This window comes from Phyllopteryx taeniolatus, chromosome 14 (genome assembly GCF_024500385.1).
Source record: "Phyllopteryx taeniolatus isolate TA_2022b chromosome 14, UOR_Ptae_1.2, whole genome shotgun sequence".
Classification (NCBI taxonomy): domain Eukaryota; kingdom Metazoa; phylum Chordata; class Actinopteri; order Syngnathiformes; family Syngnathidae; genus Phyllopteryx; species Phyllopteryx taeniolatus.
The window spans coordinates 3,328,555-3,347,285 of NC_084515.1; the positions used below are offsets into that span (position 1 = coordinate 3,328,555).

At 43.0% G+C, this 18,731-nt stretch overlaps 1 protein-coding gene across 6 annotated transcripts in view; it reads left to right on the top strand.

Annotated features, from left to right (window-relative positions):
* Positions 1-7,753: 7,753 nt before the first annotated feature.
* Positions 7,754-18,731, top strand: part of LOC133489561 (TSC22 domain family protein 2-like) — a 44,049-nt gene continuing 33,071 nt past the window's right edge. For 2 of the 6 annotated variants that reach the window (XR_009791965.1, XR_009791966.1), the window contains exon 1: positions 7,754-10,112. Coding sequence is in view for 2 of the 6 variants with exons in the window: in XM_061798778.1 (XP_061654762.1) it covers positions 8,440-10,112 (1,673 nt within the window). In the remaining 4 variants the exon portion in view is untranslated. The remainder of the gene's footprint in view (positions 10,113-18,731) is intronic. The other 4 variants (XR_009791967.1, XR_009791968.1, XM_061798778.1 and 1 more) reach the window with 3 other exon arrangements.

The following is an 18,731-nucleotide window of genomic DNA, read 5'->3' on the forward strand; positions in this document are numbered from 1 at the left end:
CCAGTAGCATAGTAGTTTCACCCGTACGGACCCTCTAGGCACATCACTTAACCCAATTATTCATTGCAATAGTCATTGCTATGCAAGTCCTCACATTATAGTAGTGCTGATGATGACTTGGTCTCTTCTTTTCCTCACAAGACAAAGTTATTCAATTTTGAACAGATCAACATTATTGTTCCCTTAGGGAAATCGATCTGTCGTGTTTTTTTTTTGTTTTTTTTTACACGAGTGGCTGGAGGGAGCTGATTGGTCGACACAAGGTAGAAGGTTGACGAGAACAGGTGGACATAATAAATAAACGAGCACACAAAACATGGGACACAGAAAAACCTGAAACAAAACCAAACACAATCCAAGCCAAAACATAGACCATAACATGGTCTTGTTCACCAGTGAAGCAACTGCAACTACTGCACTATACATGGATTCTTCTACAACACAATCATTACATACGTCATAAAAAACATACACTACACACACACACACAAATTGGTACCTCCACTTAGGAGTGACATGACCTAAGTTTTTTGAGATACGTGCCGTTTGTCGGACAAATATTTTTGTCTTGAGTCGCGAGAAAAACAAAAAAAAAAGTTACAAGCGCTAGACGGCAGCAGTTTGGCAGGTAGTGAACAATTCTTAAAAAAAAGAGGCTTCAAGCTGTTTATCCCCATTTCCAATTAAGTTTAACGTCAAACTAAACAAAAAAAGAGATTTGTGCATTAACCAAACATCATAAATTTACCTTACGAAAGTCTGCTAGCTTCATGCTAACACACAATGCAAGACGCCATAGACTGGCTAACGAATAGCATTGATGTTGCAGTGTTACAACCAGAGGTGGGTAGTAATGCGTTACATTTACTCAAGTAACATTTTTGATAAACTGTACTTGGCAGAGTACTTTAAATGCACCATACGTTTTACTTTAACTTGAGTATTCATGTGAAGAAGGAGTGATACTTTTATTATGTTTTTGTTACAATGATCGACATGCCGTTCACTATTTTTGTTTATTCATTCTTCCGTGTGCGCCTATTTTTAAATTCCATCTTCGACTTCCATATAGGGCGCCCGTTGCGCCAATCCACCGTGTGAGCACGAATGTCTTTTGACTCCAATTCACCAATCAGACGACACAAGACAGTCACATGACCGCGCACGTAGCCTTCGCGAGCCAATCAAAATGACTCATTTTGGGGTTTAAAAACAAACAAACAAGAAAAACAGCCATACTTTCCAGACTCAAAAAACAAAAACAAACAAAAAACCAACAACAGCTTTGTCGTGCAGGTCTTAAATTGTGACTTCCCAAACTTTGATATTTTAGCCCACTTCAAACTTGAGAAAACACCTTGCGGTACGTTGCAGTTGTTGGGAGTGGCTATGGCAACATGAGCCCTATCTTATGGTGTGACACACACACACACACACACACAATTACTAAGCCTGTTCAGCAAAGAGCTTCTTCATTCAGTCATTTAAGTGAATAAAGCAAATAATGTTTCTGTAGGGCCCAATGCATGTGTTGTTGGTTTTTGGGCAGTTACAAATTTAAGTGGTGGCAGGTGTGTGTCGTCTCCCATATATTATGATTATAATTTTTTTATTTGATTTGATGTTCATACTCTGATTTAAAAAAAATAAAATTAAGTTACTCACAAGTTACTCTTTACTTGAGTAGTTTTTTCATTGAGTACTCTTACTCAAGTATTTGATGACTTCTTTTTACTTGAGTTATATTTTTCTAAAGTAACTACTCTTGAGTACACTATTTGGCTACTCTACGCCCCTCTGGTTATAACCCCTTAAGCAACGGACGTTTGAAAACAAATAGTGCAGACAATATAACCATACTCAGGCATATACTCTGTATCCTTTGCGAAAAACAACTAATATTACTGCAGTTTATAGAGCAGTTGTCACAGTCTTCTTCGTGTATATCCATATAGTTGTACTCTATAGAATAATAATACTCTGGCGTTGAATCTCTGGGTCAGGTGGCTCCTGACGTCCTACCAGCTTCCTCAGAATGGGCCGGATAAAAGTCCCTAATCAATGAGTTGTCCAAAATAAGCTTCCGCGAGGTCCAGGAGCGTTCTTCCGAACCATACACCTCCCAGTCCACCAGGAATTGAAAACCCCTTCTCCAGGGCCGCACATCAAGGGTGTGTGATACCGTGAATGCAGGATGGTTGTTGATGACACGGGGGTTGGGGGGAAGGTGGGGGGTACGGCCGGAGGACTAAGGGTACTGGCGGAGCCATCTTAAGCAGTGAAACACGAAATGTCGGATGGAGCTTGAGAGATAGTGGAACTTTTAACTGTACTGAGGTGGCATTGATTATTTTAGTGACAGGAAAGAGACCAATGAAGCGTGGTGTAAGCTGATTCAGTTTGGAGCGGGAGGTCATGGGAAGAGAGCCAAGCCCTTTGACCCACCTTATTTTCTGGCGTGGGAGAGCGATGAAGATCCGCCAGTCGCTTTTTTTTCTCGGCTGAACGAGTAAGAGCAGCCCTGATGTCCTTCCACAAAGATTGGACACGTCGAAGGTGCTCCCTCACTGCGGGAACCGCCACCATATGCTCTTGTTCCTTAAACAAGGGAGATTGGAAACCGTAGCATGCCATAAAGGGAGACATACCTGTTGCAGAGCTGGTGAGGGAGTTGTTGGCATATTCCACCCATGGAAGAAAGCTGCTCCAGGAGGCGGGATTGGGTGCAGCAACGCAGCGAAGAGCGGACTGCAGGTTTTGATTCACCCATTCCGTCTGGCCGTTGGATTGGGGGTGGTAGCTGGAAGACAAACTGGCTGCTGCACCTATCGCCTTGCAGAACTCCTTCCAAACCTGCAAGGAGAACTGAGGCCCTCGGTCCGAGACAATGTCGTTCGGGATGCCGTGAAGTCTGAATACATGCAGGACTAGGAGGTTAGCAGTCTCAAAAGCAGAGGGCAACTTGGGAAGGGGTACATAATGGACATACTTGGAGAAACGATCTATGATGGTGATGATGGGGTAGGCCCATAACGAAGTCCAAGGAAATGTGGGACCAAGGGCGACTGGGAATGGGTAAGAGGTCCAGCAGACCAGCTGCGGGTTAGTGTGAAGCCTTACCTCAGGCACAGACAGTGCAGGCTAGGACGAACTCTTGGGTGTCTTTAGCCAGACTGGGCCACCATAAGTGTTGTTGAATAAATTGAAGGGTTCGGGTGATTCCGGGATGACAGGTTAGTTTGGAGTTATGGGCCCACTGAAGTACTTCTGAGCGGACAGAATTGGGCACAAAGAGACGGTCAGTTGGTCCAGTCTTGGGATCGGGTTGGGTTTTCTGAGCCTTCTTCCACGTGGCAGCCCAAACAAAGCAGGAGGAGGGAAGGATGGGGTCCGGGTCCCCCGAGTTGGAGAGGGGGTGAATAAATGCGAGAGAGGGCGTCCGGTTTGCCGTTACGAGAACCAGGGCGGAAGGAGAGGCTAAAATTGAATCGACTGAGGAATAGGGCCCAACGAGCTTGCCGGGGGTTAAGCTGCTTGGCCGAACGAAGATAGACGTGGTTTTTGTGGTCGGTCCATATGATGAACGGAGAAGCGGTCCCCTCCAGCCAATGCCTCCATTCTTCCAGATCCCAGATGATGGCCAGCAGCTCACGATTTCCTACGTCATAATTGCATTCGGATGGTGACAGGTGAAGAAGGCGTAGGGATGTAATTTCTGGGTTTCGTGGGAGAGGACGGACCCCGGCTCCCGTGTCAGAGAAGTCAACCTCCACAACGAACTGGAGGGAGGGGTTGGAGTGTCTCAGGATGGGGGCGTTGGTGAAGAGCTCCTTCAGGCGTTCGAAAGCTTGAGATGCTGCCGGGGTCCACTGAAATGGAAATCTCGTGGAGGTGAGAATGGTGAGGGGAACGGCCACTTTACTGTAATCCCGGATGAATCTGCGGTAGAAGTTGTCCTTACTGAACACCGGGGAGATGTGATATTCTTCGGGGACCCGGGAGATATTGATAGGAGTTACTGGTGACTGGGGTTTGCTGGAGTCGGGATGGCCGAAAGAAGACAGTGAGAATGGCAAAATGGACTCCAACCAGTGATGGACAGGTGATTCCAATCGATGACAGGGTTATGTTTCTTGAGCCAGGGGATACAGAGGACAAGTGGAGTCTCCGGGGAGGGAATAACAAACAGCTGGAGTGTTTCATTGTGATTACTGGAAATGAGCAGGGTGAATGGTGCAGTTTGGTGGGTGACAGGGGAGATGAGTCGCCCGTCCAGGGCCGTACCTTTTGTAGGGAACGGGAGTGGTTTGAGGGGAAGCTGGAGCTGACACGCCAAGCCCTCGTGAATTAAGTTGTCATCTGCACCGGAGTCGATGAGGGTTGAGACAGGGGTATTGTGATTGGGACCAAGAATACATGAGGGAACGGTCATACGGGAGGAAGAGCTAGGAGAGGTGTTGGTTTGGCTTACCATGGCGCTCTTGGGTTGTGGTGAGCCCGATCTTTTGGTTTTATGGAGCAGGTGGCTATGAAGTGACCTGGCTGTCCACAGTAAATACATAATCACTGATTGAAGCGACGATGGCGTTCCAGGGGGTCTAAACGTGGGACGTGAGGCTCTTTGTACGGGAGGAGTGATTGGTTGGAGGCTGCGGGCTCGGGAGGAATACTCACAGGAGATTTGCGGAGCTGTGGGTTGCCGGAGTGGGAGGACAGGTGAGATACTTGTTGTGCAAGGGTATTTCATGAGTCCATGATTTCACAGAGGGCTTTGTCCTGTCTGCTGAGGTGAGCGCCCTGGTGGGCGAGCGCTTCCCTCAACGCTTTCGGTGTCACCGGGTCCATGTTGGCCAGAGTATTCTGTCAAGATACGTAATCGTATCGAATAAGACTGGAACCTAAAGCAGACTGAGGCGGAGGGAGTAGATGATAATTTATATTATGTATTAGTTTATTTTGAAATGGTTCATGGTTCATGTATCCAAGGCGTGCTCGTGGGCCGTTGGAACAAGGAATGAGCAGGAAGCGGGAACGTGAGGAGGTGGACAAGCGTGACGGCGTGGTTGGAGCGGGCAGCAAAGCATGAGGCACGGGAGGAGCACTGGAAGTGGAAGAGAACAAGTGGTTAAGTACAGGTGCGGATCGTCGGATAATAACTTACACACGAGAGCTGGCCTGTGTACCACAAACGAGTGCAAATACTCTGCCGTTGAATCTCTGGGTGAGGCAGGCTTAAATACAGGCAGTGATGACTGCTGATTGGGCACAGGTGCGCAGGCAGTGATGAGTGCTGATTGGGAACAGGTGCGCAGGCAAGGGGACGGTAATAGCTGGAGAGGGTGGGGCGCAAAGCGCCATCCAAGCTCCAAAAGAGGAATTGCAGGGCACATATCACGACATTACCAAACTGTTAATTCAGAACACACATATCTTAACTATGTTAGGGCGCCACTGTCCAGAGATTTAACGAACATTCTACACACTTCTCATTTCATCTTCATGTCATGCAATTCAGTCTTTGTGATAGTTTTGCACAAATACTGTTGTCAACATGCTGACTCCATTTCAATAAATTATGTATTTGTACTCTCAAGGTTACATGAAGATGCACTGTAATTGATACCAGTTGTATTACACTACTAAAATATACTTTACTGAATAACCAGTACTGATCTGAATCTGAATTATGGGACCAATGAATGAAGCAATAAACATGTCTATCAAGAGTGCCGTAGTATTTGTTGCATTAATTTAGCCGTTCCCCCCTCAAATTGACTATTCAAATGTATTCATTTGTATGTATTTTTTTCATTCATTTTTATCATTAAATAGTTTGTTAGTTGATTTATTGTGAACATTAATAAACATGTTTTACATGTTTATCCATCCATCAATTTTCTGTACCGCTTCTCCTCACTAGGGTTACGGGCGTGCTGGAGCCTAACCCAGCTATCTTCAGGCGAGAGGTCGCCAGCCAATCGCAGGGCACATAAACAAACAACCATTCGCACTCACATTCACCCCTACAGGCAATTTCCTTGAAATAAACTATCCATCCATCCCTTTTCTGAGCCGCTTCTCCTCACTCGGGTCGCGGGCGTGTTAGAGCCTATCCCAGCTATCATCGGGCAGGAGGCGGGGTACACCCTGAACTGGTTTTTTCATTCATTTTTCATGAGCCCTTCCATTAGAATAGATTAGAATATGAATTTTATTGTCATTGTTCCAGTTTACCAGCAAAAAGAAGAGACCAAACAATATCCATCCATCCATTTTCTGAGCCGCTTCTCCTCACTAGGGTCGCGGGCGTGCTGGAGCCTATCCCAGCTATCATCGGGCAGGAGGCGGGGTACACCCTGAACTGGTTGCCAGCCAATCGCAGGGCACATACAAACAAACAACCATTCGCACGCACATTCACACCTACGGGGAATTTAGAGTCTCCAATTCATGCATGTTTTTGGGATGTGGGAGGAAACCGGAGTGCCCGGAGAAAACCCACGCAGGCACGGGGAGAACATGCAAACTCCACATAGGCAGGGCCGGGGATTGAACCCCGGTCCTCAGAACTGTGAGGCTGACGCTCTAACCAGTCGACCACCGTGCCGCCACTAAAATAAACTATCAATACTTTATTTATTCATTCTTATTTATTTATTTAATTAATTTAAATCTGAATTTTGAATGTGAGTGCGAATGGTTGTTTGTTTATATGCGATTGGCTGGCGACCAGTTCAGGGTGTCCCCCGCCTCTCGCCCACAGTGACCTGGGATAGGCTCCAGCATACCCACGACCCTTGTGAGGATAAGCGGTGTAGAAAATGGATGGATAGATGGATTTAAACTTTTTCTTTAACCTTTGTCCATTTCTATTCATTTCTCTCGTTAAATAATTGCTTAGTTGATTTATTGCAAATAATTAAATAAAAATGTAAGATCAACAATTTACAGGTGTATATAATTCGATTTGATTGACTCCTTTGTAAATCAATTTTAAAAAAATAAATGAAAAACTAGATGAATTATGTCACTATTAAAATAAATGATTTGACAGATTGTACCTACACATTTGAATGTTTTAACCCATTATTGATTTATCTCCTTTAATAAAAATAATAAATAATAAATTACAAATAAAAAAATCTAAACAAATAATTATTTTTAAAATAAATAAAATAGGAATATTTCCCTTACTTATTTTGAGTTTTTCAACCTTTATTCATTTAGCTCATCAAATAATTGCTTAGTTGATTTATTGTAAATAACATTTAATAACAAATTTACAAATATATTTTAAAAAATTCACTTTGAAAAAATACATTTTACGTACATTTTTTTTGTTACTTTGAAAAAATAAATTCTGCATAATTACATCAGAGATGATACAGTAAAAACGATAATTAATTCGTATTTTTTATTAATAAAATAAAATATTTTACACGTTTTACAAATACTATTTCATTACCTTCATTTAGCCACTAGGGGCAGTGTTACATAAGGCTCATGTGTTTACCGCAGACCACTCCACACTCCAAGGCAGAAGTATGGGCAACCTCGCTGATTTCAACATGAAATATAAAAGGACATGAAAATAAAATGCATATTTAACCACGCTTTAACTGCGTCTTACGAATCTTCTACCTCCGATCTCAAATAAAGGCTCTATGTCATCATCCGTTCTCATGGCCACTCTTACGCTGTCCGATTTTTCCGCCCGGTACGGGAACGCAGCACCGACCGCACTATTCTACCCAGCATGCACCGCCGCGGCATTCAACATATGAACATAGCCATCTTGTCACCGAGTGAGGGAGGTAACAGTTGGGTTCTCGTCTCAATATCCTCGTTATTCTTAAACAGTGACATTCTGGGACGCCTCCCCCCCCCCCTCCGGTTCCTTCGACCATAGTTGCGTGTATGGTAAGTGAGCGGTGAAGTGAGTGGAGACTGCGCGGGTGGGAGGGGAGTGAGGGGTGCTTTGGAAACGATGTCTCGCTTACTTGTTCCGACGTAGGGGGGAGTGTGCGGCAGCCAGTTGGCTTGACACGCTAGCTTTTTGCGAGGGCTGCGGGGCCCTCCTCTGCCCTCAAGTAGCTCCCTCCCGTAGCGGTGGAACACACTCTGCGACAACGGCACCGACCGGGGGAGTCTAACAGACGAGGCAGGCAACCCCCCGGACTTTTGAGACAACTCCGTCCGGCGAGTGGACGTCGTCTGAGTCGTGAATCGCATCCGGAGACGCGAAAGGGATGGCGCAGATTCATTCCTAAAATATATCCAAGTGTGCCGTTTAGTAACTCTAGTCAATTTTAACCCCAGAAAAAAACACAACACCGCCTGATGGACAGAATGAATTTGCCTGCTGTGTAATTGTCAGCCTGTCCTTTTCTGGTGGAAGAGGTTAGAGACACACTCGAGGTGAGGAATTGGCCTGCCACTATGTGGAAAATGCCGGCCAAAAAGAAGAGCTGCTTCCAGATCACAAGTGTGACTCAGGCCCAAGTGGCTGCTGTAGGGGCCACGGACGACACGGAGAGCCTAGAGGACCCGGACGAGTCCCGCACAGAGGATGTGTCCTCCGAGATGTACGAGCCAGCGTGTGACAGGAATTCGTCAGAAGAAGGGCTGAATAACACCGGAGAGCCAGAGGTGACGGGAGTCATAGCGCCGTCGCAGTTACATCACTTCTCTGTGCTGTCAGTAAATCCCCTGGGGGAGGTTCGGAAAGCGCCCGTGTCTGGTCCCGTTCAGCAGCCAGCCGGGATTGGCTGTACAGCCGTCTTACCCCTCGTCACACAGCAACAAGCGGCCCCGACCTCCAGTTCCGGTCTGGTCATTATGTCTGTAAATGTATCCCAACCCGTTACAGTGCCCAGTCCAGGTCCTCCTCCTCCTCCTGCTGCCACCACAGTGACTTGTACTTCCCGTTTTAGGGTCATCAAACTTGACCATGGTACTGGAGAACCCTTCCGAAGAGGCCGGTGGATGTGTACAGAGTTTTACGAGAAAGAGTCTGATGGTTCTATTGCGAATCGGACTGTTGATGGCACGAGGCGAGACATCAGCGCGACGCCGGAGACTGCTGCAGACAGAGATAGTGCGGTGGGGCATACCACCGGCTCTGTAGTTGCCCCGGCGCCGCATTCGACTCAGGCCTCCGGAGCTTCATCGGATGTCACCCGCATGCATCCAGCGGAGACGTCTGCACAGCAGAACTTCATTACCCGGCAACATGCTGTCAGCGGGTCTGGCCCGCAGATTGTGCTCACTGGTAGCAAGCCCACATCTGTCCCAGTTCAGCCTGTGGTGGTGAGCATCCAGCCCGCTGCTCCTCAGAGCGTCGGCAACGGATTGCCTCACATGCAGAAGTCCCCCATCTTGCCTCCATCAGGCCAGACCCAAGCTTACCAACTTTCCATGGGACACCACCTAATGGGCCTGAACCAGACCGAGTATTATGACCAACAACCTGGAATTGCCACCGGTCAGTCACTTTCAGTGTCAGGCCAGTCCGCAGGGGCACAGACAATGGGACAAGCAACCTCTCCTGCTATGCCTCAGGGGTCTACAGGAATTTCCATGCCCGTTCATTTTGGGGATGTCGCTGGCATTGGAGCAGTGCTTCCTGGACAGACTGCTCCAAGTCAGACTGGTGAAATGGGAAGTGTTGCTGGCTCCATATTGGTCGGTGGATCTACTCACGGTCAGTATGCCACCACTGGACAGCCCAAACCCCAGGGCCTCCACCCCGCATCCTCTGGTGTACAAAATGTGCCTGTCACTGCAGCGAACTCCGGCATGCCCCCCACTGTGCCTATTGTGGTGCCCAGTGCCTCCAGCACAGCCGTGCCAAAGGTGACAGCCACTAGTTTGACTCCAGGTCAGATGACCCAAGGCAAAACACCAGGAGCGTTGGCGGGTCACAGCCTCCTTGTAGCCGGATTTGGACAGGTAGAGGGAGGTGCTGTAAGGAAATCTGATGGGGTTGTCAATGCACAGTCATTTGGGAAGGATCTGGTGAAGCCCCTCATACCTGAGAGCCTGCAGCTCGCCACGCCAACTGTCAACAGCCTGTTTGAAATCCACATACCAGTTGACGGGGATGAGGACAGGTAACGTGTTTTCTTACTTAGCATCTTTTTGTTTTGTATTTTTTCTGTCTTGCAAATTGTGGGTTGTTAGAGGTCTCACATACCTGGTGAGAATTACATTGTCATCACTAAACTGTAACGCATACCCATTATATATCACAAGCAGGTCAGTATCTCTATAGTGCTTATTGGTATCCTCGTCAGAATTAATCGATCACCATGAAAATGTAGCAGAATAATTAAACTCTCAGGTCTTATAAGTGGTCAAATATTTGTACACATACCAGTACTATACGTCTCTTAAGATGTTTCCTTCGTTATACCATTTCCCCCCCCCCCACTGGATGTACGAAATTTTGCTATGTCCCACACACTGCTTTGCTAACTACAGCCTGTGTAATAAGTGGTTGAATAATACTAAGTCCAATGTTTTTTTTTTTGTTTTTTTTTATAGTTATTTGATAAAATTAATAACTTTGAACATGTATATTCTATTTTCATAATCAAACGTTTGACGTTTCCCTGAAATTGCTGTCCACCCTGTCATTTTGGGGTAACTTCCCTTTTAAGAAACCCTCTGGTGTTTTCACTAGTGATATTACAACTACCATTTTCTCTTTCTTCAATGGAGGCTGAAACACGGGCCAGTTACACTTTGTTTAATAATTTTCACCACATTATGTGTGTAGTTGGATGTAGTCAAGCTTAGCATGTCCACCCTATCATGTGAAATATCAATATAACAATCTTCAAATTTTAATTATTTTTGTTAAACAGGACAAATTCAGCTTGCTAACCGAATCATGTTGCTAAAGTCCACCATGTGCTCATAAAATGCTCACAGCTGAAATTGTCCACCCTGTCAGCAAGCTCACATATCTGGCAGTTAATTTATAAAAAAGTGTGGCATCTTGACCAATATGCATTTTTACAGCATACATTCTACTTAATACAATGAATTTGAAGTTCAATGGAAAATTTCAACTGTTTTAGTTGAAATGGGGAAGATATCAAAGGGACCTTATAGTGATAGTGACTCAAGTACGTAAATGTTCTCCAACTGTGGGTTGGCTCTCTGCACCAACATTTTCCCAAAGTGTTACAGTTTAAAAAAAAAAAAAGCAGGGACTTCCCCTAGTGTCAGTGAGATGTGCAAGGGATGACGTTTCGAAGGAAGTGATAAGAGGAAGGAAATAGTGTGTCAGATGTTTCTCACTTGTGCTCAGAAAAGTGATTTAGCACGTGTGGAAGAAAACCATCACTGCCTCCGCTTACTCAAACATAACCATTAAAAATGATTTACATTTGAAGTAGGGTGTTATATTTATGTAAATGGATTCTGTTATCACCCTCCAGGAAATCTCCTTTTTGCACAGTAGATTTAGACTCTAATTTTTGAATGAAAATTTCATATCGATTATAGTGACTAACACCAGTATCATCGTGTGATGCTAAAATAAATGTAAACAAGAATGTCACAGATACATGCACCAATAACCTTGCAGAAGTTTTACTTTGGATATTAAAAAATATATATAAAATCACCAATCTTGGCCTAGTTGCAACCAAAATGAATTTTGTACAGAGATGACTCAAAACTTTGACATATTGCCCCCCTTAAAAAAAGAAACGCAGAAAATAAACACGCCCATACATCTTCCCTAATCCTCTTTGTATGTGGATCTTATCTTTAGTCAGTCCTCATGAAATTCCCCCAAGGTAAATATTCTCACAGCACTGGCTGAAATAATTGTAGTGGTGCTCTGCTTACGCAGGGGAGTCTAATTCCTACCCACGCCATACGGATCATACAAGGTGGACATATGAATACATCATGTTCTCACCCCCCCCCCCCCAAAAAAAAAAAAAAAAAAAAAACTATAGTTTAAATCTGTGCTAAGCAAGTAAAATATTGTGCATCTCTTCAGTGTTGTTGATTGAGGGCATAGGTATTAAGCCAACGATCAAGGATTGATTCGATTCTATAGCCAAACATTTTGATGGGCTATATATATATATATATATATATATATATATATATATATATGAGTAATTGATTCATACCAAACCATTTTCTGGGAGTCCTGAATAGGGATATCAGCAAAAGTCAAAAGATAATCTTCACTTTCATGCAGCAGTGTGAATGGAAAAGGTTGGAGCATGGCCGGCCCTAGTCAATGTGGCGCCCTAGGCGAGATTTTATATGGCGCCCCCCTCCATCAATGATTTAAATAAGCTTTCAAAAAATCTTATTTATAAAAAAAAAAATTAAAAAAAATAAAAGGTTTTTAACATTTCCTTTAATTTATAACATAACATTCGACACAATTTAAAATAGAACATTTTCTTCATTTGGTTACTCAATCGTTACTGCCAAACACATCATGCAAGTAATGGCTGTTACGACAGCTAATAGGACAAACACAAAGTTGCAAAACTAGACCTGTCATTCTCCCATTCCCCCCCCCCCCCCTTTTTTTTTCTTCTTCTTCCCTATGTTCTGGACAGTTTTGGTCATTTTGACATGTTTCTAGAGTTCTCTGGGGTGACGTCAATAAATTTGCCCAGACAGAGCGAGCAGTATTACCAATCAGCCAGAGGAGGGAGTATTTGCTATTATCATTTATAATCATATTAATTGGGAATTTGTTGACATTTGAATCTACGTTGTCGATGTTTTTGCATGTTAAAAGTTAGTTGTCAAGTTATTGTCAAGCTTCACCACTTGAAACAGATTGATTCAGCAATGGAAGATTTCATCTGGATTTTACTCAATGACCAAGAATCATTTTCCTTTTGTCTCATTCAAATTTTTCATTGAGTAGTTTGAAAGTTCCTCAAGTTTCATTCCTTACATTTGTCTCGAGCAATGAGGTGCTTGTAAGTCCATTGACATCTTCATTTTAATTATATTTAGGATTTTGAGAAATTTCAACAAAAATATGTTATTGTGTATAATTACGAGAGAGAGATATTACACAAATTTGTAATTTCTATACTAAATTTTCTCCACAGCAAATGAGGTCACTGTTGTTTTAACTTTAGTTTAACATTAAATAATTAAAGCTTTTGCTTCCTTCTAACCCTAAGTTTTTCTACATAAGATTATTATTGTCTAGCTGTGATTATGCATCAATAATAAAAAGAGAGTAATCATTACACATGTCCAAGTAATTATTTGTTCAAATTGGTCACTTAATTACAGCATAAGCAGCAGAAACAATCGTTTAGTTAGAAATTTCGTCCGGACACATTTTTAGGTCTCAAAAATGAGGACATGTCCGGCAAAAAGAGGACATCTGGTCAACCGACATCAGCGCGTTAAGCTAAAACCCCCGACTTGGAGAACTGCAGCACACTTTCAAAACAGTGTGCGTGGGTTGCGCTCGAGTATAGAGGCAAATTGCGTGCGGGATAGCCGCCTTGCCGTCAGCGCGATCGCCATCCGCGCGAGTATAAAGAAGCCTTAATGTTTACTTTATTTCAAGCTAGCTAGCTAAAACATGTTCTTTACTCAAAACAATATTTTAATAATATGTTGACATACCTTTATAATTTGACTTCGCTTGTTCGCTGACTTGGGATGCGCCCCCATGTCATGTTATGTGACTTGCTAAGTGACAAACGTAGTTACTTTAGTTTATTTTTTAATTTTATTAGTTATTTTCAAGACAGAAACGTAAAGGGGGTGCCAGTGGGTGTCACAAATTATTTTATCCATCCATCTTCTCTACCACTAATGGTTTTAGTTAAGCAGATGGTGCCCTAGGCGACCGCCTATGTCGCCTATGCCCAGGGTCTGTGCTTGGTTAGAGCATAACTTTAGTGCCTGAAGTTCCTCTGGTTTTGTATTTAGTCTTTCAGATAAAATACACATACTGATTATGTCTTGTATCCAGGCCACGTCATACTGTTTGTCTTTTTGTCTTTCAGTGTTTTGTGGGGAATTGTTGACTTTTGGAGTGCTTAACCTTGCTGGCTTCTTTCCTTCAAGTCACCATTTTTTTAGGAGAAGCGATAGCATACATTTACAAATAACCTTCACAGCAGTTACTTGCCAAGGAGTTGCTTCATGCAAATAAAATGCATTGCTGATGAGATAAGAAGCCTCTTAAGACTAACACCAAGGGTTAAGACACATTCACACTGCACCTAGCACAACGCTGTGCTACGTCAACAACCCATTGGTTTGGAAGGTGCACTGTGATGACATTTCGGCACATCCTGTGGGAGTGATGCTGGCCGAGTTATTTTTGCGTTAAAATAGACAGAGATTGTACAGTGAAAACAGTATGGAGGAAAAAATTGAGGATTCAGTAATTCATGCAGTGTCCTGAATTTGTGGCACAAAACCGATGACGTACTGTGATTTGGTAAAAATGAAACTGATCCTTGCTAAGCCTGAAGTACACCTCAAAGCGGTCTTCACGGACAAGCCTAATCTCCCCCAGATCCTGCACTGCCATTACAATGTGTTCAATCAATATCAAACTGCTGCTCATCTATTACCGGGCTGCAGCCTACTTTATGCCCAAACCAGCAGGAAAAGGCACCATGCTACATCTTGTTCAGTCACTCCGTAACCAGCGCCAAATATGGGCAAGCTTCTGCAGTGCCATCATTCCTGTGCACTACCCTGAGCTGGCCACGACGAAAATCTAGTGCAGTGTGTAAGCGCTATTATTATTCTACAGGTATGCAGTTTACGTTGTTTGGATGACAGTTCTGGTAAAGCTTTTTTTTTTCTCTGTAATTGTTTGTTTCTCTGAGAAGACCCAGCTCCTTGACTGATAAGGGCAGGGGTCCCTTACCTCAGCAAAGCCCTATCGGACATGGACATGAAGCAGCACTCTTTCCACTATGCTACCATTTTGCTGATAAGACCTCTGTCAGTGGGGTGTGCAGACAGACTGGGCTTGATGTATACATTTTCTTTACATTACCTTTTAGGGCCCTCTGAAATGCCAAAATATACATACTGTACTGTATCTAATATGTACACACTGGCTGTTGTGGTATCGGTGTCGCCAGGGCTTTGTACCTGCGGACCGGCGCTTGACATACAAGCTGTGACAGTTGTTGATGTGTAAATGAGGTGCTGAATGACATTCCTTTTCTGCAGCAACTGTGTTATACTCCAAATATGTGGAGGAAGTTGCAGAGGGAAACTTGTTGTGTGCTACTTCAGCAGGCATTTGAGCTATACTTCAGTCACCCCTCCACACTCTGCTCTGTCTACATTGGTTCTACACTTTGTTTTTCTCCCCCCATGTAACACAAATGATACTTACAAGCCTACCCCCTCTACTTTTCAACTTGATTTATGTTAATGATGTAGTAATCTGTTTTAAATAGCAAAACTTATGCACACTATTGATTGATAGAAACACAGTTGAACAGCCGTAGATAAAATTTCCTCCTTCACCTTGCCACTGCAGTCCTTCAGACTAAACAGCAGAGATACCAAAGGCATGAGAACCAAGATGCTGCTCACATACTTGGAATATGATTCACTCTTTAATGTTTCCCAGATGGGTTCAGCAACCCAAGGTGTAAAAGAACAATGCAACATTGTTATTAAGTACTCTGGGGTTTGCTTCAGTTTTTGCAGAATAATTTGCACAAACAATTTGTGTTTGGAGGTTGGGGGAGATGCAGATGCAGGAATTGGTCATTGTGGAAATTCTGATTCAGATAGTAGACTGGAGAAGTCATTCCAGTGTTTTGATGAGATGAGTGTGGTGAGCGCAGAATGGTGGCAGACTGGTTAGCATGTCTGCCTCACAATTTGGAGTTCTAGGGTTTGAATCTCTGCTCAGGGTTCTCTGGTTTCCTCCCACATCCCCAAAACATGCATGTTAGGTTAACTAAAAACAAAAACAAAATGTCCATAGATGTGAGTGTAAATGGTTGTCTATCTGTATATGCCCTGCAATTGGCTGTCCAGGGTGGACGCCGCCTCTAACTGATGCGCCCCACTTTTTTTCTTGGGTGCACTAGCATAAAAGTTAGGTTCACACAAATTTTTGTCTTAAAAAAAAAAAAGAAAAATATCTCCCTCTCTTTTCAGGCAGTATTGACTGGTAAATGACTAACTAACAATCTGGTTAGCAAAGTTCAATTTCACTTACTGAAAACTGTTGGTGCTTCAAGTGCTCCATGTCAGAGCATTGGTTAGGACTTTCGGACGAATCAAGCCTTAACATTCTTCACTCGGGTTGGGCATCGTTTTAATTTGAGGGATTCCGGTCACGATTCCGGTTCCAAACGATTCTCGTTTCCGATTCTTTTAGAGGGCTGGGTCAAAACGTTTGCATGGTTTAAATAGAGGGTGTCCAAATTATGAACATCCATTTTCTTAGCCACAGCATAGACTAAAATGAACATTTGACTCAGGGTTCCTGATAACCCGTATCAACATCAAACCTATGAACTAAAAGGCAATGTGTGTGGAACTAACCCAATTGACTATTGAATATTTTATGAATTAATGTTTCAGCTAAAAGTTAAATATAGCATTGTTAAAATCGTTATTTGGGACTGTTTTATCACGTCAAATGGTTTACATGTGCAAGTTTTAACTTGACTTCCTGTTTTAAGCTTGTAGCCTTTTAATCTGAAGGGTACGCACCGGAACTCAGCATTTGGGCACGAAAAGTAACTTCACACGGCACCGTTGATTTTTAATGGTGGAACCAAATGCTATAAAACGTTGATTCCTTTCCTTACCCACCGATGAGGCACAGGGTTAGTGTTTGTAATCCTGTGAGACAACGTTTATGTGAATTTTGCCCCAATTCGTTGTGATTAGGCTTTACACGATCAGGATTTTTGGGACCGATCAGCAAGTTTAAAAAAAAAAAAAAAAAAAAACTATCACCGATCCGATCACAAGATGGAACAATGTGTCTATTTACATGACTTGTTAATTTATTGTGTATACTGTACCCATCCATCTATCCCATTTTCTGTACAACTTATCCTCACAAGGGTTGCGGTTAAAACACCAATGACCTGTAGGGGGGCATTCAAGGATTGGCCACTGACATAAGTTTAGGTCAAATCAACATTACAATGTGACAGAAATAATGGGTGCTAACTTACTGGAATTAAATTACTTTTTTGCCATTCAATTACTTTAATAAATACTGTTAGTGACATGCTTAAGCTAACTTTCTCACTTTTAAAAAATTTATTTATTCCCCCCCCACGCTGCATTGCTTGAACGCGGCATGGTCCTCATGTACATTCTTCAGGTGCTCGATCATTTTGTTGTGCTGAAGCATTTAGATGATGTTCCCCACGATGTACTTCAGTTGTGCACAGACTGCAAATAACTTGCATGTTGTTTGTCTGAGACACTGCCAAATATTCCCAAATTATGTAAAAATAAACAAATAAATACTTGAAATTGTTTAAATTGTGGGCCCTGAATCTATAATCTATGAAAGTTTAACTTTTTTGTATGGAATTATGGAACTAAACAAACTTTTCCATAATATTCAAATATGTTTGGAAAGGGTCTGTACAAGTTCGTTGGTGTTAGCAGGATGGCTGCATTCATCTGGCTTGAATCCAAAAACTTCCCACATTGTTGTGGTGGCATTAGGTTTTAGAACTAATGCCATATACGCCGCTCAACTGTTTGTAATGGTACAGCTAGAGCTGTCGGAGAACTTAGCTTTGAGTATGCTCGCAGCTCTCTCTGTGCGCCTGCATTTCAACCCCATGGACTTAGTCGCTGCCAGTTTTTAAGCATCTGTACCGAAAACTGAACCTAGAAAGTAGTTTGACATTTTATTAACATATGTAATAAGTACATTTAAAAATAAAAAGATGAACATTGAAAAATATTAAGGTTTTACGCAACAGTACAACAAATGTAGGTAAATGTAAAATAACACAGTGAACTAGTTTACAGTTTTTTCTGAGTGTTTTTCCAGGTATGCAAGACCCAAAATAAACAAATTGCCATCTTGGATAATGAAGATGACTTCAAATGTGAATACTATAAAAAGTTATCATGTTACATACCTTGTTCACATTATTGCTACTTGCATAGTTGGATCATCTTTAATAAAAATACAGATTACATAGTTTCAAGTTAAAATATAACAATACACAAAACATTTAACAATATTAAAATAAGCACAGCTAAATACTCTGATCAAGTGGCTTTTTGCTAACAACAACACTCCTCATGGTCAATATTTAAAACAAAATGACAGATGACACCAGTGATTGCTGCTTTGCTTGCGTCCGATGGGTGAACTGCTAATGCTTCGTGGTATTAGCACGCACGTAGGCAGGATGTAAGTGTGCTGGCAGCAGTAAGTGACAGGCTGTATTGGCCCTTGCATTTTTATGCTTTTCACATAATCACTTGCGTGGTACTTCTTGGAGAAACACCATGTTCGACAGATGGCCTATGTTGTCGGGCCAGAGTAAGTGCAAGTCGGGGCCGGCGATGAGGTGACGGACCCCGTGGCAGGACAGCTGAGTGACAGGGCATATCGCTATGGAACAGGTAAGCCGAGGAGGCAGGGTTTCTGCTTACTTCCACAACTTGCAAACAAGTAGATCTAATAGGTTTAATCTATGGAATAATGGGTAGAATAATCCATCCATTTTCTGAGCCGC